General features: G+C 37.8%; 1 protein-coding gene across 2 annotated transcripts in view; it reads right to left on the bottom strand.

The window, feature by feature from the left end:
* The window catches only part of LOC111593177 (Krueppel-like factor luna), a 63,202-nt gene extending 36,719 nt beyond the window's left edge, over positions 1-26,483 (bottom strand). Inside the window, exon 1 of one of the 2 annotated variants that reach the window (XM_023305784.1) lies at positions 26,079-26,483. In XM_023305784.1, coding sequence (XP_023161552.1) covers positions 26,079-26,180 — 102 coding nt within the window. In that variant the 5' untranslated portion in view covers positions 26,181-26,483. The remainder of the gene's footprint in view (positions 1-26,078) is intronic. The other variant, XM_023305787.2, reaches the window with a different exon arrangement.
* Between the last annotated feature and the right edge of the window lie 1,389 nt (positions 26,484-27,872).

The raw sequence follows: 27,872 nt of genomic DNA, 5'->3' as shown, positions 1-27,872 counted from the left end.
TTTCCATAGAAAAACACAATTTGCCACAATAACCTTCAGCGATTCGTTACAAAAAGTGCCACAGTTGGGACACACACACACCCACATACACACACGCACACTCACACGCATAAGCTCTGTCAGCTGTAAATTTCGGTCGCATGCAATTTCTCGTGTTAACGATAGTTTGGCAAGCAAAGCGAAAAATATCGTTTTTGTTTTGTTTGCATTGGATGGATGCTAGATGTATAGTGGCCTGTGACAACATGCAACGGTAGACCCAAAAGCCCATGCCATGCCGACTGTATTTTTGCGCCTGTTTTTCGCTTTTTTCATTGCTGTTATTGCCACTAAACGGCAAAGCCTAGTTTTAGGCGTCTGCTTGGCGCGCCTATATGGCGACGCACGCTTCCTGTACCAGGGCCAGTCACAACACAAAAACGGGCCCACAAAATAAGAATCGTAATAGTAATAATAAGAGGCAGCCAGAAGGGGCCAACGGCCGAGGCAGGCGGCGCCAACATAAAAAGAAAGCAAGTGAATGTCCGTGTCGGGATTTAGACTGGACCCTGCTGCCAACTAGTTTATGGAAAAGCACTAAACTTTTCGCGCACGTTTTGTTTTTATTTTCCACACACTGAACCCTGTGGCGTCGGCGTCGACGACGACGACGACGACGACGACAACAACAACGGGCAGATGTCGTTTAGGTCGATTGTTGTGCATATGCTTAAAACGGGCTCCTCTGACTCTATCCGGCCAGGTATTGTGCTTGTTCATTCGACCTCAACACTTCTAAAGCCTGGCCTCAAAATCCAGCCGCAGAAGTCACTAAAGAAGCACTCCCTAGTCGTAGAGCTAGCCGAGAACCTGATAATAATCAAGGCGACCACCAGTTAAAGTTGTGCCCATTGTTTATATGCAACGTGTGTGCTGTTGTTTTGTAATTGCTGTTGAATGAACGGGGTAAGGCGAAGGTGGCGCCATTTTTGGCCAGCAATTTGCAAATTGTTTTCGTGACCAGGAGGCAGAGAACTGGATATAAATGCTTTTTAAAGCAATGCACGACTACATTAGTTATACCCCTCACTACACTCGTAAGCTATGTGTGTCTATGGGAAGAGTGTGTGTGCAACATTTTTTGTTGCATAGCCACAGGCATTGCATCATTGCTGAAAATGAAAAATACTTTAATGCATTCAGTATTGTTGTTATTGTCTGCTGCTGCTGCTGTTGCTGCGACTACTGTCTGATGTAGACTAATGCTATACAAATTAAAATTTAATTGTCTGCGGTTCTCTTTACAAATACCGAGCTGCATGTCCTGTTTTACAAGTCCTAAACGAGGATAGCTTTAGAAAATGCAACTATCTAAATAAAACTGCATGCATTTAAGCTTAGGTAGTTAGGGAGATGATGCATCGTAAAATTTGCTAGATCTTTCTCTCCCATCTTTTAGCAGAACTGTGTAAAGTTGCTGTTGCTGTGCTAGGTATTTACTTTTCTGTCCTGAGTGTTTCTGCTCTATTATCAGGCCGCCTTTGCCATTGCATCGCATGCCATTGGTGATAGACAATTGACAGCAACGAAAGCAAGCCACACCCTCCTCAAATACAGGGCAGTAAAGTCTGGTTTTATCATGCTTTCCTTTTGGTTGTCCTGCTTGTAATATAAAGTCAAGTCTGTGTTATGAATAGGCAGCTTGACCACCAGCCAGCCAAAGTCTTCTGTATATTGATGAAGTCATTCATCTTTCTGTTCCTTTTTGCATTTAATCTTTAAATAATCATAAAATAATTTAAACAATCAATATTAATATATATATAGAATACAGAAGGAGGCGTGGCAAGTGCCATAAACTAATTATATTCTTGATCTGGACCCCAAACCGAGTCGATTTAGCCCGTCCGTCTGTCTGTCCGTACGTGTAAACGCGTCGATCTCTACATCTACTTCGAACAGCTTACAATAATACATCTTATTAATTCAAGCTTTGTGGATGGGACATCACACAGCGCATCATCTTAATCTTGCTATTGACTCATTTTGTTGTTATTTATTTTCTCTCTGAGTTTTGTGTGCCGTGTCTTATCATTTAATTTTTATTTGTTGTTTATACATTTCTTTTTCTGCACATATTATTGTTGTTCATGCTGCAGGCAAGAAAAAATGAATTTGCAATTTTGGCCTTTGGCGCAAAAATATTTGCAATAAATTGAATTTCTTGTGCCAGAAGCTAAGAAGCGGACTATTTCCTAACTGTCACATGCCAAAGCTTGTATCCTGCTGGAACTATTTTTATACCCTGATCGCATGGAAAATAAGAAATATAATGGTTTTGTTAAAATGTTAAGACTGGGTTCGGAGTACCTCCTAGTCGGACGCGACTAGAGCTTTCTTACTTCTTTCATTATGTTTTATGTTTTATGAGATAAGTGAAGTGTGGAGACATATATTTCTGCTTGTGTATGTGTGCTAGAGTATATCATCTCTGGATTTGATTATCTCATTAAAGTTTGAGACTTGAAACTTGTGGCAGAGTTTTTATCCTTAATTTGACTTGATGGCTATGCTCTTAAATGATAATGAGCAAAGCACATTTGATGTTTTTAATTGAGTACTTTTGCAACACTTAAACATAAACACATTTAAGTATAGACACACACGTTCAGCCAGGATGACAACATGTTTGACATTTGCAAGGATATAAGTACAGGCAAACACAATGGCACTTTCGAGGGCTGTTGACACTTTTTTGTATCTTCTCGCTCTTCTTCTATCTCCCTCGATGTTTAGCAACACCACTTACTCGTTTCATTGCACTTAATCATGTATTCTTCCCTGACTCACAACTATAATGAGTTGCACTTTGACGCTCCTTCAAGAGTCGCCCAAGTGTTGAAGCAACCACAAAAGTGATGAGCAGACGCACTTCATGCGCTAAAATGCTTGATAAGGACACACACACACAAAGGCATCAAAACACAAGTAAGAAAACTCCAGTCGGGGTGCCCGACTAAAAGATACCTTGATCCCAGCGCAATCTGGGCTTTTTTTATATTTTTAATAGTTTGCCCCAAGGATTAAGAAAAAAACAAACAAACAAAAAATGCAAACTCAAAACAGCTATCGACCATTTAAAACTAACTTGATATGCGCGTACTATATACAGAGCCTCAAAAAATTTCAAGTCTGTAGCTCTTAAACATGCTGAGATCGACGCGTTCACACAGACCGATACAGAGGCAGACGGACAGGATTCAATCGACTCGGCGTGTCGTCCTGATCCAGAATATATATACTTTAAGCGTCAACCACGCCTCTTTCTGCCTGTTACATACCTTTTAACAAAACCATTATACCCTGATTTGCAATTTTCAATAGAAACAGGGCATAATTAGTAAGTTACATTTTGAAGGCCATTTTAACATCTCATTCAAATCTGACTTCAATTATATGGGAAGTTATAGAAATATGGAAACTAGGACAAATTTGCAAGAAAGGAGAGGAGCACATTATGAATTGACACATCACAATAAATGTCGTCAAGTTAAAAAAAAACAAGCTTCCTCGGCAGGCAGTGGCAACTAAAACTAAACATGAGTCAGGCTCTAAAATTGAATAGTGAGTCAGGCAACAGAGTACACACAAAGGACTCATATAAAGTAGTAGCAAGGGAATTTGCATACGCTATCACACACTTTTAGGAGAAGACTGTAATTCTTGGGTTAAAAAAGGTTCGACTCAAATATATCCTACACACCGATCTAGAGTTTAGAGATTATATATTTGCTTTTTGGCAAGAATCCTGCCACCTTGTGCCTCTTAACGCGCACAGCGTTTTATGGGCCACAAAAAAGGGGAATATATTTATTCTTGTGTATCCTATATATATATATTCGCCCTCTTTCTATGGTATAAGGGCCAACGGCCTCTAATTTTATAATTGCAACATTCAATTAAGTAAATGTTACGTAATTACTTCCATTTACTTATTAAAATATTTTATTTTACTGTTATATAATTTTGTGTGTTTGCAGTCATTGAGAGGCCGAGGCGCTGCAATAAATAAATTTATTCACCTTGGCCAAATCGTGCCACAGGAGAGCTAACAGCAACGCAACAGCAACGGCAACAGCAACAGCAGCTGCCACAAAGAAGCGCCGTTTTTAATAAATTTTGTTGTGACTCACTGGGGGTATGAGTATGGGGGTGTGTTGCGTGCGTGCCAGGGTCTACCCTTGCGACTTGCGCCTTGCTGCTGCTTTAAACAAAGCACCCGACGACGGCGACTTTTACATGTTCCTATCTCTGCCATTGCCATTGCTGTTGCCGGCGGCAACTCCGACGCGTTCACCCAAACGGGCACGAAGTCATAAAGGGTATTTCACTTAGTTGGTACTAAGGTGGGGCACACACACATCCACACCCATACCCATACACGTACTTAGTCTGTTGGCTGTTTGCATAAATGCCAATGTTGAGGGAGGGTTAGGCGCCACACCCTCAGTGGAGGGGGCAGCTTGTAGGCAGTAACACAAACATTTTTAGCTACGGTGGCCACAATAAATTTTCATTTGTTTACCGTGTGTAATTAGAAAATTAAAACCCAGTTTATGTGCCACCACCAGCAACACAAGGGGACACAACAACAACATGGCCATTAGCATGGCAAACATCAGTAGCCAACTGCTCAGCAAGTGACCAGCGACTTGGGGTTGAACCGTTCAATGGTATTTCTATGAGTCGCATTGTTGCCGCCCTGGGGTTGCTTCAACTATTCGATAAAAGTGCCAGCTGTAACTGAAACTTGAATTGCAAAAGCAGCAGTTGCGAAAAACCTTTTCGAAATTGAAGTGAAACTTGAATTTCCAAATCTATATTTATTTTTGGCGTTTTCACGCCGGGCCACGGCCACTATGCAAACATTTCTGGATAACAATTTGTAGCTCCCTCAGTACGCACCGGAAAAGAATATTGTGTAAACCACATAAATGTAAATTTTACAACTCTCTGCTTTTATGACGCCCCTGTTACACACACTCTCTCACACACAGAGAGAGAGAGAATAAGTAAGAAAGCTCTAATCGCGTTGTCCGACTATGAGATACCCTATAAGATCCCAGTCCGATCTGCGATTTTTACTTTTTTCCATAGTTTGTTGCATTAAAAAAAAAAAAACAAAAAAAAACGACATTATGACACTAACATTCAAACCAACATAGCCCACGTAACACGCGCATCAGCTCTACCAACACCGACACTTGTACCTACCTACCCTATTTTCAACTGAACTTAAGTGGGGGAAATTTAGAGCCGGCATCCGAAATATAGATCTTATAGATGCTGAGATCGAAGCGTTCATACATACGGATAGACGGACGGACAGGAGGACGGACAGACGGACGGACGGACAGACGGACAGGGCTCAATCGACTCGGATTGTCGTCCTGATCAAGAATATGGGGTCTGCCACGCCTCCTTCTGCCTGTTACATACAGTTCAACAAAACCATTATACCCTGATTTTCCACTTTCATTCGGATCAGGGTATAAAAATGGGAAAGTGCAATTTTTTATGCGTAAACACGTCGCTTCGCTTCGTCTGCACAAACACAAACAGCAAAATATGAAATGCAATGAATATTGAAAGAGCCGAACTGGCTGACATCTGTAATAGCTCTTGTAGTTTTGTTACTTTGTAAGTGGCCATTACAAAAAGTAAAAACTAAAAGCTGAGTAGCATCAGTAGTAATCGATATGAAGATACCCACTACGCAGATACAATTCCTTAGAAGTTAAATCTGAAATTACTCTCAAAACATGCTTAATATATAAACAATGGTGAGTGTCACAGTCACAAGGACTGTCTTTAAGTTAGAGTAAGGGATGAAACTAAGAAGGTGGGTCGTAAAAGGCGTTGCTGCTAACATTTGCGGTGTTACACCTTTTAGTGTGATTGTGTTTGTAGCACACCTTACCGTACTCCACACATTTCTTGGCCAACCTTGTCATTCAAATGCTCTTTCGCCTTTAAATGCGTTGCTTGAGGGTGCAACAGCCTGGGAAAAAACACCGGCAAATTCGAAAATAAGAAAATAAAATATTTTCTTGCCTTCACCCTCTATCGCATCAGTGGTGCACAAGGTTCCAATTCAATTTTATACAAATTCTCTAAGTGGTGCAAGATCCAAGTGTGTGTGTTTGTGATCCACATACATGTCGTACCGCACAGTTACTGCATTTTGACGATTTACGCTGACTATAAGTACCCTACGGTGACATATTTACAACATTTTTGCTTTATATGTTCTTTTGTTTACGTCTTAAATGCTAATAAAATTTGAGACATAGGTCGTGATTGCCTCTCCTGACATGATATTGCAATTTGTCCAACTACCACAAAAATATACACTTCATGCGTTTTTTTGCACAATTTGTGAGGTTTTTTATATAGATAAAAACTGCAGTGCAGACATTAAAGTCAATGCTTGACGAACCAATTAACCAGCAATAGCTTCCGTATACCATATTAAACGGAGAGTTGATAAAAACTAGATCCAAATTTCTTGACAAGTTGAAAATGTGGAATTTCATTGAAATATTCATATATACGAATATATATACAAGCACTCGGTATTTTATTACAGCGATTGATTGGTGGCAGTATTTTCTTTTTAAGATTACAACAAAACAAAAGTATTGTGTCGAAATCGAGTTTTAAATTACCAGACATGAGGGCTGGGGTCACTGGAGCAGAAATATGGCAAGCTGAGTGATTGACTCAGATTGCTTTTTGTGGAGCAGTTGGAAACCGTTATACACATACACACCAACATACACACATAGGGAATGCGTGTAGCCTGTTAATTAAATAATAGCCATCACCTGTACAGTGGGGAAAGAAAGTAATTAAAAAATCTAATTGCATTATTGAATAATTAGAGCCAATTTTACAAAGAACAAACTCATTCAATTCTTAAATGTCAAGCCTCAATACGAAAGTGAAATGAGTAAAATTCTATTTTGACAGCCCTTGACTTGAACAGCTTGATTATTAATGCCGATCGGCAGTGCAGCGGCGTTTCTCAATAAATACCAATCTACAATATCGTGCCAAGCAGAACACAAAACTGGAAAACTGTGTCAATGAACTTAGCAACCGCAGCGAATTATGAGAAAAACTTGTGGCTACTAAAAACATTAACAAAAAGCCATCCAAGGTCTATTAAATGCACGTTTTTGGCTTGGCAGCTCGTTAAATACATACGAACAATACAAAGCAGCTGCAGCTACGACATTTGAAAGTTGAAGGTTAATTCTATAATAAAGTGTATATAGAAACTAAACAACAGGCCGAACAGCTAGCTATGCAGTCAGAATCGACTACTCAGCTCACCGGCTGCACTCCTACCCTGCCCAGCCCGACCCATCTCAGATTCCATTAAGAACATGACACATTAAGAACAACACTTTGCCAGAAACTACTGTTGCTACGTAAGTTAAGCAGAGCAGAGCGGAGTCGAGCCGCGCCGATCCGAGCCGAGTCAAGTCGAGTCGATGGCTGGGCACAAAAGCCGACACGCCTACACAAGCGAGTGCTAAGCGCAACCACAACAAATAAGTTTGCATACCAAACGACTTAGTAATAAACAAAATAGCAACTGAGCGACAAAAATAACAAATATAAAAATTAACAGATGGCAAAGTTTAAATGAAGTAATATGAAATTTAACATGTGTTAAAAAATGTCATGAAAAATAAAGTCGTAAAAGTTATAGGTTGAAAGTATGCATTGTTTTGTTTGTATCTGGGACATATAGATACACAATTCGAATAGCCAATGTCTATATGAATAAAATGAGTTACGCGAACAAACCCTGAATAGATGATTCAAATAATCAAAAATTACGAACATCGCATACAAATTTAATGCAATTAAGTTGGAAAATATATAATACTTTCGAATATGAAAATAATGAATCGGTTAATATAATATAGAAAATTTTCTATAGCTGATGTTACCTTAAGGCTGTTAGCTTTACACTGAAATAGAAGCCCAAAATAATTCACATACAGAATAAAGTTGATGGCACGTGCCGCTGCATGAACGTCTCTTGGCATATTATGCCACTTCACGGTCACGTTAGCAAATATTTGTGCCAGCGTTGCTGGTGCTTGCTGCACAGGCTCAGCTCAGTTCAGCTGTTGCAATTGAACAGGCGCTGGACTTATGCAGCAAAGAAGTCAGACTTCAACTTTTCCTATCGACTACGACATGCTCTGTAATTGGTATGAATCGCATGAAAAAGAAGACGTATATTAGCAAAACCTTAGAGAAGTTTACAAGCATGCTACGCTTGGCTTAGTTTAAAGTAAGGAAAGCAGCCGTGAGCAAATGTCTGCGCTTAACTATCAACGTTAGCAGAGCCATCAGATGATGCAAGTTATTATGCAAATATGTATGTGTTTGTGCAGCTGCATCAGCGAAGCTGCGCATAAATAATTCATGTGGCGGCCGAATCGCAAGTGGTCAAAAAGATTGTGCTGTCTGTCCCCAGACCTCCGCAGTTGAGTGCAGACCAGCAGAGAACAGCGAGCGCGAGCATACGACCAACCTGCAGGGTAGGGGCCACTGTGCTATGTATGTATGTAGATGTGTATGTGGGTGTGTATGTGGGCTACAGGAAAATTGCTTGAAGCGTGTGACAACTCGCTATTGTTTAAGTTCTGAACTTTCTAGAAAGTCAGTCAAATGACTTTAAATTAGTTGCAATAAAAATTGCATGATTAGGCTAGGCATTTTTGAATGCGTTGCGCATCCGCTATAAATACAACAACAAAAATTACTCTCTTGTTTGTGCTGGTCGAAAAAACAAGAACTGAATTTGTGTCTTCCGCTACGCAGACTGGAAACAAAAAAACCTTAACAAGTAAAAAACTCTAGTCGGGTTGGCCGACTAGGGGATACCCTGATCCCAATCCTATCTGCGTTTTTAATATTTTCCATAGTTTGTATCAACTTTGTATCGACATTAGGACAACAAGATTCAAACCAACATTGTCTACGCAACGCGCATCATTTCTATTATAATTAAAAAATCACGCGTTCATTTTAACAAAATCATTATACCCTGAATTTCCATTTTCATTTGGATCAGGGTATAAAAACTGTGAAATGTATTTTTTTACAGGGAGCAAATAGCAGTCGCAGAACATATTATGTGAGAGCAAGAGAAAAGGAGGGAGAGAGGGGATATCCCTCTCTATCTACGGAGAGACAGAGGGAATACCCTGAATTTCCATTTTCATTTGGATCAGGGTATAAAAACTGTGAAATGTATTTTTTTACAGGGAGCAAATAGCAGTCGCAGAACATATTATGTGAGAGCAAGAGAAAAGGAGGGAGAGAGGGGATATCCCTCTCTATCTAGGGAGAGACAGAGGGAGGCAAAGAATCTCCTAAACTTCACTTTTATTAATTTATTTGGCTATTATTGAAACACTCTCTCAGCGAGCATTGATGGCGCTGCAATCTTTGGATAACGCACCGCTAGAATGTTCTTAATAACGTTTTTAAAATTGCATTCCACATGAAAGTAACTTAATTCCTACTGAAGCCTATTGAAAACGAACCACTGCAACAAATGAGATGCGAAGTAGAAAAACAGAGAAGCGGCTTGCTGTTCGTGTTTTTAATAGAAGCAAGAGGCAGACGTACGTATTGATGAGCAGGATCAGTTCCAGTATGCCATAAGAGTTTTGCAACGAAGCACTCCAAGCAAACAGTTGCACTGGCTTTTACAGAGTTCATAGCTTCAAACTGTAGGTAAGATTAAAAAAACAAAAATGACTAATAGCTGCCTTCAAACTTCTGACATTGACAGGTTAATATGCGTTTTACACAATGCAATTTGCCACTGTTAAGCAGACAAAAACGAAGTTAGAAGAACTCAGAAACGCAGCATCGCTGTGAAAGATGAGACTTGCTTAAGATTTAAGCTTTGCCGTTTACGCTTTAATACTAACTACAGCGTATATTTTTGTAGCTTTATGTAACAGGTTCAAGCAGTGCAGATGAACTTTTCATAGTACAATTGTGCTGCCCGCAACTTCAACAATACGACAAATTCTTCACGGAGGTGGCTTCATTGTTGCTGCTGTTAGCGTTAGCTCATGTTAGCATAGGAGAGTGTGCCCTCTGCTCCTCGCCGTTAATCAATGAGAATAGCTACAACAATACTTTGAATTCTTCCACTCCTCATATTCGTTTAATCGTCGCAGCAATCAACAGCTTCAATGGATTTATCTCATTCAGCTGGTCGATCTTTTGGTTAGTCTTTTCCCCATGGAATCATTAATTTGTACAAATTAATTGTTACTCGTGCAGTTCTTGATGCGCACTCCGATGGGCCATTCATTCGGCTTAGGCTTGAAAGCCTTGCAGTGTTCATTTGGTTCTCCCTCCTTGCCGGACTACCACTAATGACAAATAATAATTGCTTGCAATTTCTTTAATTCCACTTGAGTTTAATTACCGAACTGAACTGGACCCTAGCTTTGTCTTAGCTTCTTATTTGCTGCGCATTGTGGATATACGCACATGCGATGAATTCATAACATATTATTTTTCTTTACTTCTATTTTAAATTATTAAATAATTGTAAGACTATAAAAAATTTAGGTATATAGATAGGAAACAATACTAATAACTTCCCTTGCAAAATGGAATTTACGATATTTTTTTAAATGAGTAAATTTTGTATATGTATGCTTATTTTGATGCATATATATACATATATATTTGTCTATATGGAATAAAAAGCATATATATATATATATATATGCTTTTTTTTATTCTACGTACAATGCGAGCTAACTGATTGGCTGAATGAATGCTTGCTGAAATAAATGACTGAGCAGCGTACAAATTAAATTATGCCATGACGCGACACACACACGCGAAGAATTTCGGGTTCCCTTCCCCAGACCCTGTGCAAGCATTGTCGACAGCTCGAAGCTAATTGAATTTCTCACTGTCGCTTGCAATTTGCATTATAACATTTTTAAAAGAGCGTGTGTGGGTGTACGTGTGTGTGTGACTGAATGAGTTTATATTTAGTATAAAGTTTGCTCATTCAAGCGGAAATGAGATAATGAATAAACAACTACACCGTGAGCTGGCTGGCCAAGTAGTTAACTAACTAGTTAGATAGTTGATGACCGAGTGACCTATGCAACGCGTGCATAGCCATTCGTAACGCGTTTTCAATTAAAGTAAGTAAGTAAGTAAATAAAAATAAAACCTTTTGCTATACATAGTATTACAGAGTCACTACTAATACGCACTAGTACAGGTAACATAACGCAGCACAGATTAAGTCAAGCCAGGGTATGTAAAACGTCGAAATAATGAAAAACCACAAGTGATCAGGAAATTGTGAGGCTGGTTCACGTCAAGCCTCAAGAAAAAACCACGGAGAACACACGTGAACAAGAGTTAACAGGAAGCGAGATAAGTAGATGTGTCTGTGCGTGTGTGTTGCATGAGAATCAGGGGAGCCACACCAGATGCAAAAAAGCCTAGCAAGAGTCAAGGTAAAAGATACTTGACAGTTGGCATCTCTTCCCGGCAGAAATTACAAAAAGGGTTAATAAACAAGAAACAGGCGCAACAGGACTACACACACTGAAACCCACACAGAACTGTAGTGTTTATTTATGACACAAGATGCTTCATCATAATCAGCGCCTGACACTTGTAGAGAGCAGCAGGCAGTCTGAAGAGTAAATCGTGGGCTGTGGTTGCTGCATTACAGCACGTGCAGCTGAGCGTATGCCCTGAAGTGCCTTAATTGAAGTGATGCTCAGGCAACAAACTGTGCCCAGAAACCCAGCACATTCGAAGGATGGGCCCTAAAAGACGACACTCGTGCAGTGGTTAACTAACTCTGAATTAATTAAGACCTAACGTAGCTCCAAAAGAGCAGCAGCACCAGCAGCAAAAAGGACAACAATGCGAAAAGCAACTGCACCATTTTATTTTCCGCGCTTCTGATACATTCGTTATTCTTATAGCTATAAGCAAACATTTTTAAAATTCTCCATTAAGTGAGCCCGTTTATTTATAACATAAATTGTAATCTAATCCCTCGGAACTTATAGTTCAGCTTAAAGGGCATAATATATAAAACTATACCCTAACTAAATTCTTCTAAAGTGAAAAATTTTAATTTTTATTGCTTCCTCATATCTTGCTTCAGGAAGAGTCAAGCATGCCTTTGCGCTCATTTACTTTAGTTTTTCCCTGAATATAGCCATTTTGAAGTTAAGTTTTGGCTCGTTTTAGATGCATGGAAGGTTACAGTATATACATCAATGGTAAGTCGATGGTGTTTTAAAAGAATTTTCATGCTGAAATATAAATTAAATTTTCGTTTCCAAAAGCCATCTTTAGTACACAAAAAGAAACATACACACAAGTAATCAATTCAGCTAGAAGTGGCAGCAATGGGGGAGGAATGTGTTGGAATATAAAGAACACAAATAAATCACATCGTTGCGTGAAAAAGTGGAAGCCGACAGAGTCAAAGACAAGTATCGAGGGAGACCAGGCAAGAGAGGGACCAGTGGCATTGGATGTCCTCTTGTGCCTTGATTTGTAAAGAAAAATGTTCACGCCTTTATGGCTGAATACATTTTTATACATATAAAGTCGCGAGCGTTCGCTGCAAACCTTCAATAATTCGAGCAAATTGAGTACAGCATCCCATCGAACCGAAAATAACAGCACACGTACATACATAAGTCAAGAGTGGAGTCTGCGAAAGCAAGGAAAATCATCAGCCAAATCACTGAGCATTAACGAAAATTGTCAAAAGCAAGCAGTTACCACAGCGAGAGTGGGGGATGCGTAAATGAAGTAAATTTTTCTCAAAAATGTGAGAGCCGAATAAATTACTTTTACACTGGCATATTTTGTAAGAAGACTAACCGGAACTAATATGTGTAAAGTTAGGCAAAGTACACACAACTTCTGCCAATTTTGGCTCAAGCTAACTTCAGTGAGTCACATAAAAAGTAGTCCCAGCTAACAATATTTTCAACGTAGCAATAGGCAGCAAAAGGTTTTTAAGTGAAAGTCGCTTTGGGACAAAAATGAACAATTTACATATCGTTAATCAACCCTCGCATTTGGTTGCCTCTTGGTTGCTCTGTCGACAAGCGATTAAAAGCAGCAGCCGCATAAGGAGCCTCAAAATCTGCGTTGATATCAGAAAGGGAAACTAGGGATTTGGTTAGGGCAAAAGCAATTGGGACTGGGATGACAAGCACCAAAATAAAAAGCCCAAAACATGCCTTTTGACAGCTGCCGAAACTTTTGCATGACATATATCATTGTCGTCGCATAACAAAAGAGCGACAGCAGCACCGTCAACAACAACAACAGCAACAACAACAGTAACATTTCCAACAACGAGTTATAGCCCTCCGCTTAATGTTTCGGCCACCTACACTCACTGGCACGCACCAGAGACAGACACGCCTCAGAATACAGAGACAACTTTAAGTTGCAATCCTTTTGTATGCTAAATTGTCGCAGAAGACCTCACCCTTGAGCGGATGTCCCTGGTCCCTGATCCCTGGTACACAGCAGAGTTTGCTCAGAAATACTTTCGTCGCAAATTGAAATTTATATTAATCCAGTCTTATTTTAAGAAATAGACCTTACGATGAGCATATAAATTGCATCGCGAATTTCCTTCACAGTTTTCCATCACAATAAACATTTTTTTATACGATTGATGGTCAAAATGTCCTGACAGTTTTGGATTTGTCTGACAGATGTATACGAAATTACCATAAATAATAACGGCTTAGTTCGAATTACATTTTTAATTTGCATATACAAATTAATAGTTAATCAGTATAATTTAAGAACACAAAATAAAGTAAAGACGAAGAATCTGGTTTGAGACCATGTCACGTTTTAAGTGACATAATTTTCCACTACTCTAGACAGGTTTGAGAAACGCCCCCTTGCTTGATATTAAGCACTTTGTCATTTCTGTGTCAAAAGCATGCCAGCGTGAAATGGTGATGCGAAAAAAAACTCATGGCACAACAAACCTGAAAAGTGTGCGAGCTAAATTGTTAAGTGTAAAAAATGTGAAAGACTGAGTGACTGATTCAATGACGGAAAGTTGACGTCTACGCATGCCGAAATGTGAAGTTAAGTGTCGTTGTTATGGAAGAACTTAAGTAACTTGCTATGCCTAATACGCCTTGGCACATTTGAAGCGAAGTAAAACCTGTCAGCACTGTTGGCACCAGCTGCAATTTGTTTATGTTGATAACATCCCACAGGGCATCAGCGACTTTGTAGGCTAGTAACAAAAACCGCAACCCGCTCAAGTATGAAGCACAAATGCCAACTGGTTTTCATCTCTCTGCTTAAACCTATTCGCGTAACGCACTTCCGACTAAATGAAGGTAAACGGAATTGTTATAGACTTCAGATTGTTAGTTACAAACTTACAAAGTTACAATAAAAATTTAGTTGAATTTATGTATGTCGTCTTTCTGATGTACTATTTATTAATAATTGTATCTAGTATCTCTTTTTGTAGGTAAGTTTTTCTTTCGCCTACTTGTGTACGGCATTGACCAACTTCAGATCACATTAATTCAATCAAGCGCTTATCGCTACCCCAAGTTTTCTTGCACATATACTACATAGCCATATCTTATCAGGAGAGCCAAGTGCAAACTTTGTTATGTCAACGCTTTGTTAGCTTCGCTCATTCGCCGTGGATATTATTTTGTTTGTACTTTTTTTCGTTTTTGTTTATTTTGACTTGCCGTCAAGGCAATATTTTTATAGTTGGTCAACAAACTCAACTGATATCAATTAATTAAAAGTGAAAGTAAAAGCTCGGCAACGATGCAACCTCAGACTGGAAGAGGCCAAAGATGATAGCATTAAATATTAAATTCCAATGACTGGAGATGCGTATAACATTATACATTTATGGGAGTTGTTACCCAGCTTGCCTTAGCTGAGCTCATTTCAAATGCAACCGAAAATTGATGTCGCAGCGTGTCACAGCGCATTAGGTAATGGCCAACGTTGGATGGACCACTTTCTTTATTTAATGGGGGAGATTGCCAAGCAATATACTCATTCTACTCGCTCCAAACTCCCAAGAAGTGTGCACCCACTCGCAAAATATTCATGTGGTCCACAGTCACGTCACAGCAGCTTTTTATGATGTTGCAACCAAAAATGATGAGCCATATATAGAAGTAAAAAGCATTTTAGCTGACCGCTTATAATCGCCTATGCGACTTTCATATACAGTTAAGGACCTGTTTGCTTTCCTTTTCATTCTGCAGCATCACTTGACAAAATTATTTGATGAAATAGACCTTTAGCGTTGAATTAAATAAATCATTTGCATCTGCATCTGTGCTATCCACATAATGGAGTATATGCATACGCTTAACTATTGATATAGTAAAGTATATTTGAATCCAAATGTAGTCATTTATTCGTGTAAACATAAATATAACTATAAATACCGAAATGTTTATATTCGGTTTCACTGCACGCCCCAGAAACAGTTATTACAGCTGAACGTCAACAAATCCAGCTCCAGCTACAGCTCCAAGAAAACAACTGACAAATAGAAGACGAAGCCCAAGCCGAAGCGGCAGCCGAAGCAAGTTGTTGGCGCCAGTTACCAGCTTGACGAAAATTTAATTTGAGAACACGCTTGAAACAAAGAATATACAAAAAAAAAAAAGTGAAAAAAAAGAAGTAATTGAAAGCCGCGGACAACAAATATAGCAACATTTCAGCAGAAGCAGCAACAACAAAAACAAGAAGCATAACAATGACTGCGTAAAGCCGCCAACTCTCAACCCACAAGCACCACCCGACGAGCGACAACAGTTACAAACCGAAAAATGACTACGCAGCAACAAAATGGCGGCAGTATAAACAGAAACCGCGTTGAGAACGGTTTGAAAAACAATTGGCGAAGGCGCAAACCAACGAACGAGCAGCGAGAAACAACAGCACCGACACGAACAGTGTTCGGCCCTGAGATTCTGTGCTCCAGTGAAGCTTTACTATTACCACTCCATAAAGTGTCCTTGTTTTCCTGTTAAGTTTTTTTTTACCATTACGTAAATTGAGTAAATTGTGTGAATTTTATTATGTTACGCTTCATGTTTGCCACGAATCTTGCCCCGTTCCTCTACCTTGCCTCACTCTTGACTCAACATTTTGCATCGTTGTTACTTTTATTATTTCTTTCAACTTGTAGAAAATGTCTTTATTAAGTGTGAAATTTCCTGGACTGTGTCAATGAAGAAAATCCAATTAATTTCCCCAACAATATTAACTATACTTATCCTCACTTTATTTTTCCATGTTGATTGTTAGGCGTGTGAGAAAATACTACAAATGAAAAACAACGAGAATAAACAACTTCACACGTAATTCCAAAAATAGCCAATCATTGGGCGCCAGCAGATTCCAAGCGACTAATCGTATTGCCATTTCGACAAAAATAGGCTTTTTAAAATAGAGCAAGAAAAAGGTCAAATACAACTAAATATAACTACAAAACAAAAAACTTGCAGAATCACAAAAAATAATAAAGTTTGTTTATGTAGTTATACAGCATAGAGGACTGGGAAGTTGTATTTTAATTGCTTATTTCTGTTCTTTAAGGACGACAGAAGTTTTCGTAGTTTTATCATCTCAGCTAATTTAAATGTGCGTTTATATTGAATTTACTTGCAGCTTATCAGAGTAGAGCTTTATTTAAATTAGCATTTTGTCGAACTATGTTACCTATACGTTTACAAAACAGTATACCCATTTTCAATAGTCTCAAGGTATAATAAATACCTTACAAAAGTCATTTATGTTGCGGTTTGTTTAGCGAGTGAAAATGCAGAAAGAAAACATGTAGCCCACTGCACGGAGTTTGTTTAAACTGTCTGTTTCATTAGCTAAACACAAATTGAAGCAACACGTTTTCTTGACTTGGCTGGACAAAAAGACGAATAAGGCCGACCCGGCGAGCAACACTTAGCATAAGCATAAAGAAGACAAAATAAGCATACAAGGCTGCGAGTGAGAAATATCAATAACTTCTGTTTAAACACGGCTTCCAAAACATACCTACATACCTACAGGTTAGTAGTCGAGCAGGTCAGGCAAAAACGAAGGCCAGCCCACGCTAAGAAACTCTCTTGGAAAGCTACAGTAAAGAAACATTTAGCAGGCAAAGTTAGCTATTTTAAATATCGAAAATCTGTCGCTCTACACTCACAATTTAATCAAAACATTCAAAATACTACGAATTAGTACAAAAACTCATTATGTGTACGGCAAACCCACAAAGGCCAAGCAAGGCGCTAATCTTGTTTCTCTTTACATTTGCTATTTTTCTGAAGTTGGCTATAATTGTTCTGGAATTCGCAATGTGAGCTTACCCAAACGACGATAAGAGCATTACAGGAAGATTAAACGCCATTTACCTGCAATTAAAGAGAGTTGAGAGTAATGTAATTATTATTATATTTTATATATTTAATACCTGAAGCAAATGTTAAACAAAATGAAAGCAAACATAAGATAACTCTCCATCCGATTGGCCAGGATGTCAGGAAATCTTTACACAGGTTAAGAGGTGGCACGACATTTGGTATATTCTATTACAAAGAGCGTTTATTGGTTTATTTTATGATTATCCCTTGACTTTTGTTGACTGCTTTCGCCCGAGTCTTTTTTATCCGGCATTTCATGCTGGTGTTCCAGAACCACAAAATATGATTTTCAGCCGCAGCGCACAATCGTTAATATTATTTGACGTCTCACTTTAAGAAGGGATGCCAGATGATAAAGGTCGCAGGGATGAACTGCCAAAAAAAATATATGTACAAAATAATGGTCCCTCTCAATCAATGCCGAGTCGCGGAAATCTCCGTTGAAGTTTCAATGAAACCTAGGCCCCAAGCCACTTTTCTCAAAGGCTGTCAGCGAGAAAAATCTTAAAGACACGAGAATTTCATTAACGTTTAGACTTCAAATTTTTACAAAATTTGCTGTTCATCGGCGAGTGGCAACAGCCAAAATGAGAAAACACTCCTTAAAAGTTACCAATCTGTTTATAATTAATTACTAAATGTACTATACTGTTATGACGCAAAGTTATCGACTTGGATCTTTATCAATACTCAACTGCTTGTTTAACCTTCGTATTTGAATGCAGCTATCGACTTTTTGTGTAACAGATATGTAAGGCATACCTGTGTGAATGTCAGCTTAATGACAGATGAAAGTCGATTGAACAGCTTTTAGTTTTTGTCGAATTTTTCTGAATTTGATTGATGAAGCATCTTCATTGAACTTTTGTATCATGTATTTGTATGCAAGGGAACATCTCAAAGTGTAGCACAATCTAATACACTCGGCCAAAGCAAGCTTCACAGTATGCGTCGAGCCTTTAACTGGACTTTGTGGAATGGCTGTATGAGATCATTAATTACAAAAACCAATAAAAGTAGAGGACAACGTTTTAGCCCCGTCAGCAAACGATGGCCGAAGCAAGTTGTCATCATTAGTTACAACAGATACAATTTGTATCTTAAGGACCGCAAAGAAATGCTATTCAAGCTAGTGCATTTACTTCCCTAGTATTAATCGGGTAATGAGTTGACTTTGTACATGAATGTTAAATCACCAACTTTTGTGAAAGTATCCTAAGAGATATGCAAGGTAGAAGGCAACAAAAGATGGCTGAATGACGAGCGCTAGAGCAGCTAAGGCGTCTCAACTGATTTCGTACTTATTTATAAACACACAATCCAAACCGAAAAAGCAATCTGTATTACAGAAGCTTAGTCATTAATCATTATCATATAAACATCAAATGCTGTTTAAAGTGTTGAGAAAGCAGAACGCAACATCAGTGAACGTTAGTTCAGGGCGCAATGTTATTGATTGGCCATTGACTCGACGTTAACATTGAGTCGACAGTCAACAATCAATGGGCCGCCTCGTCAAGGCTAGCAAGAAAAATTTTAAATTCGATTCCCTAAGAAGTATTCTGAGAGACAGCTAGAAATGTAAGCTTATTCAATCAGTCGATAACTTGAGTGTGTATATTTACTTTAAAGAGCTTTCATCATGGGCGAGCAAAAGATAATCTTTTTGTACTACGTAAAATGGATAAGAACATTTGAAATATTTTCTTATAGTTGTAATCATCTTATCTATTATGCACAGATAAATATATTGATTGTATTGTATTGTATATTGTATGAAATGATATTAAACTACTAATTCATTCATTTATCAATCACATTTCGTTAATGGATAGAGTAACAAAGAATTTATTATATGAATCGTTCATCAATACTTCATGTTTTATTTAAAGTTTTTTCTTACCATCGCTCTTTGCCAAGAACATACAAGGGAGCACAGAGTTGTGCCTTGTTGCAGGCTGATTGGTATTTTATCCGCAACATAGCATAACAATGCTTCCTCGTATCAGGCATGCCCTTCATTCGCTTGAAGCCATTAATCATTTTTATCTTTGAATTCGTATTCTTTATTTTTATAAGTATAAGCAATGTATATTTATATTTTATTCAAATCTTTGTTGTTTCTGTTCGCTTTGATTAACTTTGAATGCAGCATTGGCTTGCCTATCTTAACATGTTTTACATATAAATCCATTTCGCTAAGTCGCGCTCACTATGATAGATAAAGTAGATGGAGACAGTACTCACACTACTTAGGAATAGCTCTCTGAGAATTTTCAATTTCTTTAATGCAATTTAGGCAGACCAAAAGCGACAAGTCAATTGATGCACTTAGGCGCAAGTTCTCGCCCGAACAAAATGCTCACGATTAAATGCCAGAAGACAGAGGGGAGAGACGGGAAGAGGACGGACAGAAGACAGACAATTGGACAGACACAGTGGCGTGTGTAAATTGATTTTAGGGCTTGCCTTTACCCCCAACAACAGCTAACAGTGTGAAATAACTTTAAAGTCGTTATGACGAGGAGACAAGCCCAAAATATTTGGAGAACCATCATCGAGGGGTGCCACTGTTGCTGCTTTCAAAATACATTCCCAGGCCAGCAAACACCCAACACACAACATACATTCTTCTGCTTGGAGTTTCGAGTGTTATATGAGTTTCAAAATATTGTTTGAATGTGTGATTAACATATGGCATGAGCAACAACACAGAAACACTTTGTTTCAGTTGTTTTGCTTATGCTTCTCTATATTTTTACAATTTGTATAAATGTTTTGAGGGAATCGCAGTTTTATAATGAGGCAAACAAAGCTTAAACTCATTTTTCATATCGATATAAAGAGAGAAAATATAATTCAATATAAATAAGCAGAAACACAGCCGTGACAGAATTGTTACTGAATCATTACATCTCTGAATCAACCCAAGGAGTCATCGTCATTAACACTCGCCTTATCACAGCTGCATTGTACAACATATCAGACAGCACAGGAAGTAGAGTCACAATTATCCTGGCGTCAGTATCACTCATTTTGCCTGATAGTTATTTTCTTGCTCTTTAACTTTATTCTTTTAAAAAAAAACGAGTGAGTTTTTGAAAAAACATTGCTGGCTGCCTGTATCGCCAGCATTGCCAGCCAGCCTTGCCATCATTTTTGTGCTGTTAGCAAGTATCAATAGAGTAGCCGCCAACTGTCAGCCGCCCGTTCAATTTTGAACTCAGATGTGGGTCTTTCTTACGAGCGGGCGACTGGACAGCAAATTTTCTTTACAAAAAACAAACATAAATTATATTTAACGCATGTCCATCTTATGGTCTTCCTGTTATGCTTTCACTTTATAACTTATGAGAGACAGTGAAAGCATTAAATTTAGATATAAGTAGCGAGTTGAGCTGGTAAGTAAAACACAAGTAGTCGAATGCAGAGGACAACTGTCAACAGCTTTAATATTGAGCTATATCCTACAAATAAAGTATTTCTCCCTTCTCACCCATTCCGATTCAACTGACATACATTTTTGTGTTCGCATTTGTGCTCAGCACACTGGCAACTTAGGAGTTCACCCACAAGGGAGAAGGGCGCTCCCGTCTAAACATGAAATCAACCCCCACATATACTGTGATCCAAGGCAGGCTACGAGCCACGATACTCGTTTAGCATTCCAAGTGCGACGCATTTACTCTCTGATAAATAATTTACCCAAAATATATAGGTATGTGTATATATACTTGCATATAGTTGTGCTATTCCATTTTGGGTTTGTTTTATGATGCAAATTAAACAAACTGGCAAGTGTGCAAAATTGAAATTTGCTCTAAGTTTTTTGCATACAATTTTTGGGGTCTGAGGTTGAAAAGAAAAAAGTTTGTTTCGGAGGGTTGTTTTGTTCCGTTTCTTTTTTTCTGCCTCTTTTTTACACAAACATTTACACAAGACGCTTGTACAAGTGTTGTTTGCTCAGAGAAATGAAAAACAATTTGTATTTATTTACAATTTACACAAAAATAAAACAATAAGTGTGCAATTGGCTGTGCCATAATAAAATTGTCTATTTGAACATTTTTGTTCTCTGTTTGTGTCTTTCGCTCAACCGAACCGCAAATACATACACATTTGCTTGTGAAATCGCCACGTGGCGCTTCAAAATGAGCAAATTAGTCGTTGTAAAGCCGCGTTGAGTGTAAGTACGGTAATTTCAAAAGATTAGTTAATGTTGACCAATGAAGACAATACTGTACACAAGCGCTTCCACTGTGGACAACATTCAATATTATGTTCCTATTCTTTTCGTATATAAAGGTAGATGAGATACGATATACCCTATTAAATTGAAGTAAGAAGAGTGATTAAATCTAAAATGGGCAACTCGCTGTTACCCTAGCCAAACGCAATTATTTGTTATACAAGCCCTATCTATCTATCGGCTGCAGCCCACTTAGCATACACGTGTAAAATAAAACTCACTCGCGCTCTGATTTGCACATTATACTTTCACATACACCAACTAAGAGCCCTTTCCAAAAAAGGGAAATAAAACACAACTGTAATTAATACGAAACATATCCTCTCATTACCAGGAGACTTTATCAAAAGCAAGAGGAGCAACAGTAAGCGTAGACTGCGACTGCTGACTCCTAATAGAAGCTCTTTTCCCAACCCCTCAAGATAAGCGAGCCACAGCCATCAGTTTTCATAAAGCAGGAAGTTACTAACGTAGCCGAATGCTGCGCATAATGAGGAGGAGCTGCCAACTTGATTTATTACTCAAATAAATACAAGTTTATCAGTTAGCAACCGATGCATACATGATTATACAACTAATTAGGACAGCACATAATTAAAGCATAAGCCTCAAACCTCTGCAGTTATGGACAAAGTTGTCGAATTGGTCGAATTATCAGGTCAACAATAGACGTCTTTAATTAGTGGCAGCAGCTAACAGTAGCTAAAGGTAGGCGTTGCCTCTGAAAACTCCCCAAAGTAGCTTAAAAACACCTGGAAATTGATTCAATTAATCTGTTGTTATTCAGAGCAAAATCCAGTAGAAAGTGTAGGTGCCAAAAAAGAGAAATGGTCTAGGCCAATTAAGGCCTGGAGACGAGCTCTGTCTTAATTCCATAGTCAATTGTGATCTATACGCGAAAAGCATCAATGTAAGGGATGAAGCAGATGCCATGTCCACGCACAACTCCAAGTCTCCGCATATCTAGACATACATTTTAGCATCTTATACGCTCGGCTCTGTTCACTATAAAAGACATGCCCTATTCGCACAAACAAACACACGCACACCACACATCCATACTAGCTTACTCAAATGGTACATGTGTGAGTGCGCACATTTGATGATTAATTGCAGTCAAGATGATAAATTATTGGGGGTAATAGGAGTAGCAGCGACAAGCGCCACTCAAAGTAGTACAGGGAAGCCGACTCAGATATCTTGTTTGATTCCGAAAACTTGTAGCAGTAGCGGCAGCTTGAGAGTTGGGTCTCAAAGAAGGCTCGCATGCTCAGTTTAGCTGCCTGGCGAGTATTTAAGGCACACAGTCGCTAGGTCCTCACGTTTTGGGCCACGCTGGGAATATTTTTAGCAATTGCACGTACTTGTGATTGCTTTTTCTTCGTTGTTGCTGATTTCTGCTAGCTCTGATATTTTTCAAACAGTAATTTGCTTGGCATTTGTAGAGAAGCCAAGGACCGCTCGACAGTCAAAAGGAATTCGTTGGTGACGTGTTACGCAATGATGTTGGTTTCGTAGTTGTGCCTTTGGCTTATTATCTTTACTCCACGTTTATGTGTGTGCCACAGAATATGTAAGCGGCTGTCTTCATGAATTTCCCAGTTTCAATGTCTAGAATTTTACTTTCCCTTTCGAATTTGGCTTACTTTTTATACCCATCACATGAAAAATAGGAAATCAGGGTATAATGGTTTTGTACAAATGTAAGTAACAGGCGGAAGGGGGCGTGGCAGACCCCATAAAGTATATATATTCTGGATCAGGACGACGAGCCGAGTCGATTGAGCACTGTCCGTTTGTCTGTGCGTCCCTCAATTTTATTTCAAATAATCGATTACTATTCCCGTTTCATTGTTATCGATTGAAAACATTATCGAAATACAGTTATAAAATTATACCTCGTTCGGGTTAAGAGCTAGAGTCTCCAACTTTTGTATTTAGTTCTATGTGTATTTTCTACAATTTTGATTTTTGTTATATTTCGGATACCGTCTCCAAATGTCCCCAAATTCTAAATATTATGTTCAAGTTCATCCTTTTTCATTCGTTGCTCGTTGTCGACACGTTCTGGGTTCAATGCAAGGCAGCGAAGGGATGTTTTTTGTTTTAAATTATGAAAAGGGCGGTGTTGAATGCGTATTGTGTGTAAAGTGGGTTGGGTATACCTACGCTCAGCAGCACAGTCAGACTGATTTCGGCACTTGTCTGAGCCAAAGTAGGAAACACCACAATACAGAATGGAATTATATATACATTCATAATTGGCTCAGAGAACATTACTCTTAAGGTGAGCATGCAAATAGTGCATGCTAACAAGTTCTTAGAAAAAGTTTAAAAGTTTTATTATCCTTTAAAAATGTATGAATACAACTAATTATTTATGTATACGACGATGTTTTTCTAAGATATGTATGTGAACAAAGCACAATTTTACTGTAACACAAATAAATACAGATGTTTTCTTGCACAGAGATAAAGACACAAATGTAGCTTGTTTATCTTTGCCACTGTAGAAACAACTGCCAGCTGTCTGAAATTCCAGACAAGTACCCGCGACAAATGACGCGGCATAGGCGTAAGAAGGGAAAGTGAAAGAGCAATTTGAATAGAATATAGGCACGGCCCACAGCTAACGGATGTAGCCGGAATTCGAACGGGAAATAAACAAAACATCCGTCGCATAAAGTATATTAATTACAATGTGATTCCTCATTCAGCAATTTTCTCAAATGATTTTCACTTCAATACGAGCCACTTACCTGACGTGTATCAAATTATCCTTGATTAAAAGTTCCTAGCACCAGCACAGGCTACAAAGCATATTTACTTGGTACTTGAATTTTCAGACCGGTGTATACTATTTGTATATACGTATTTCAACTTAGGCTGAAAGCGAACAATTTTGCCAATTTTCGGAAAAATTCCGAAACACACATTTTTCTACGCATGGAATTGTTTAAAAATAGTCAAGATTTCAATGGGGTATATGTGAATAATTCAAACAAATAAATACCACAACAATTAAATAGAATGTTTGAACAATGTGGCGAATGTTCTACATACATACATACATACATACGTACATATATATTGAATATACAAAATTGAAAAGGGCGACCAAAGTTAGATATGCAAGATATATATTCCAGAGAGTGGACCGATAGAGAGCATTAACAGTAGCTTCCTTATCTTTTTGCATGCCTGCGCTTGACATGGGCTACACATAGTCGAGCAATCGCTTATGCGTCACATGACGATAAGGCGGCAGGCAGTCGACTCAACATTTTAGTTAATAAATGCAAACAAAAAAAAATACTTAAGTAAACTGCTAAATCAGCTGGTATTTTTGATAAGTCAACGTTGATTGGGTTTTATCACAGAAGCGCACCAAATAAAAGAGAGGAATTTAATTCGCATTTATATACAAATATATACATGTATGTATATATACATATATACATATATACATGTGTATTTTTATTTTCATATCATTTAATATTTGTCAAATGCTTTTTGCAAAATACTTATATACATAAGTATAATACACATAAATACATATGCATAAATTCAAATACATATATATATATATATATATATATATATATATATATATATATATTTATTTATTTATTCAGATGATAACCAACAGCGACGACGACTGTTTATGACCGCATCTATTTTTTAGTTTTTTTTTTGCATTTTATAGAAATATATTTATAAAGAAAATACATTCTTATTATTAAAATTGTTTATACGTGCGAATGTATTTATTTTTTTATGCATTCGCGCAGCTTTTGCGATTGCCTAGAAGCTTTTCTTTATTTTGAATTGAAATGGAATATATTGCAAAAAAAAATTAATTCAAGGATTTTTAGAATTTATATCTGCGATTTTCTCTGTTTAGTTCTTAGCTTTTAATGAGTGCAACATATTATTGTTTAATATTCTTAAAGAAGTCAAACCCAGTGTTCAATGCATAATAAATCCCCACCAGACCCAAAGATAAAAATAATATAAGGGATATATATATAATTATAATAGCCACATGTTGCTTTGACGTCAATTATAGCTATAAACAGAAAACACTCACCAATTTGTTCAATATATTTAATACACAATCTATAGAGAAAATGCAGCACTCGACGTGATAAACTACTATAATTGGCAGACATACTTATGAATTAGGATTGGATGAGCTATGCCTATTTTTTGCTGTCACGCGATCGTGTTACTTAACTGATATCCGCAATTATATTATAGTTGTCGGTTTCCCAATGCCCACTCACCTGTTGCCATTGATCCTCGATCGACGGCTGCGATGAAAAATAGCCCGTTGTGCATATGCGCTCCAGTTCGTTGAATATATTTCCGCTCGGTAGTATATCCATCTCGAGATCGTCGTCCTCAGTGCAGTGAAACTCTGAAGACTCCGTGATGAAGCCGTCCTGCTGTTTCGTTCAGGGTAAAAAACTAGCTTTGCTGTCGTAGATTACAAGCAACGTCAAGTTGTTATTGAATTTTTTGATTCACACTCAACGCTCAACATATAGGTTTTGATGATTTTGATTTAAATATTTTTGAAATGATTTGATTAGAGGTATTGCTGAATGCCAATCGGCTTGGGGTTTCCTTGAGTTACACTATACAGCATCATAGCATAGACACACAGATACAATATTTAGATAATTATACAGCTAAAAAACACTTTTTTATTTATTTTAGCTTTATGTATTTGATTTTCGATATATTTTTAGCACATTTAGACACTTCAAATTTTAATTGATTTTTTTTAGAGCAAACTTATTTAAATTTGTTTGTGCTCTTTATATAATATATTTTAAAATTGGACGCACTTTTTTATTAAGGGTGTTCCACTGCAGTTGCTTAGAGCTGGAATATAAAAGTTTAAAGATATTTATTAATATATTAAAAAGAATTGTATCAACAATATACTAATAATAAAAATAATCTAGTTTGCACATAGAATAATGTAATATTTGTCCACTTCACGCTTAAATCAGATTATGACTCAGATCTTAAGTGTAGTCTACGATGAGGTAACTAAAGTATATTCTAGAAGCATTCAAATGAATTTTCTCTGATCGTGCATTTTGGTACTAACAATACTCAACAGTTTTCACTATCATACCAAAATGTTAGGTCAGTAACCCCAAAAATACACTCAACTGGATGGACAACAGTGGGAAGTGGCCTGAAGCCCTGATAGGTATCTCTGTATTACCATAGATTGAGTCGAGTCGAGTCGAGTCGACTCCAGTCGTGTCGGTTTTGGTTTTGGTTTCGAGCTCGGGATCGAGTTGGAGTTCGAGCTCGGCCGCTCGATATGTTGTATTTGTCTTTAATTTCTAAGCGCTTTGTTCGCCCTCCCCTGTGATGCAACAAAATACGGCTGCACTCGGGGCTCGTTTCGCTGTCGTTTTTTACTACCTGTTTGTGTTGGCTCTTTTATAACGTATTTTTCTGTTTTTCTCTCGTGTTAAATGAAAAAGAACCAACCCGCTTTTGAAGCAACCGTGCAGCAACCGTGCGGTTTAAGTTCAATTTAGTACAGTTTGGTGTTTTTCATTTTGTGTCTGCTTTTGTTTTGTTTTGAGCTGCAGCACATGGCACACAAACGCCGAATCGGTCTGGGCCCGGTCTTTGGTTTTTGGGCTCGAAACTTCAGAGCTGAGAAACTGTCAGGCCTGAATAGTTTTACCTCATTGTCTCTTTTATTTCTTGTAAAATAAGTTTAGTATTAACACAAATATCAAAATTTCCGTAATATTAAAATGTTTAGACTTTAAAATAAAATGAAAATTAAATTAAATTTAAAATGAAATTTAAAATAAAATACGTTTAGTATTAACAAAAATATCAAAATTTCTTTAATATTAAAATAAAATAAAATAAAATGTAAAAGAACTAGAATGAAAAAAGACTCCAACAGACACAATTACTCGAACTTAAACAAATTAAATGTTAACGAACTTTTATATTATTAAAGGCTACCCACGCATTAGGACCAAAGTTTCGCCCACATGCCCAAAACTTGTACGCAGACGTTCCTAAACCGATTT

This window comes from Drosophila hydei, unplaced genomic scaffold (genome assembly GCF_003285905.1).
Source record: "Drosophila hydei strain 15085-1641.00,03,60 unplaced genomic scaffold, DhydRS2 tig00000315-arrow-arrow-pilon, whole genome shotgun sequence".
Lineage (NCBI taxonomy): Eukaryota > Metazoa > Arthropoda > Insecta > Diptera > Drosophilidae > Drosophila > Drosophila hydei.
The sequence above is the reverse complement of the archived record's forward strand: the minus strand, read 5'-3'. Positions and strand labels throughout refer to the sequence as shown.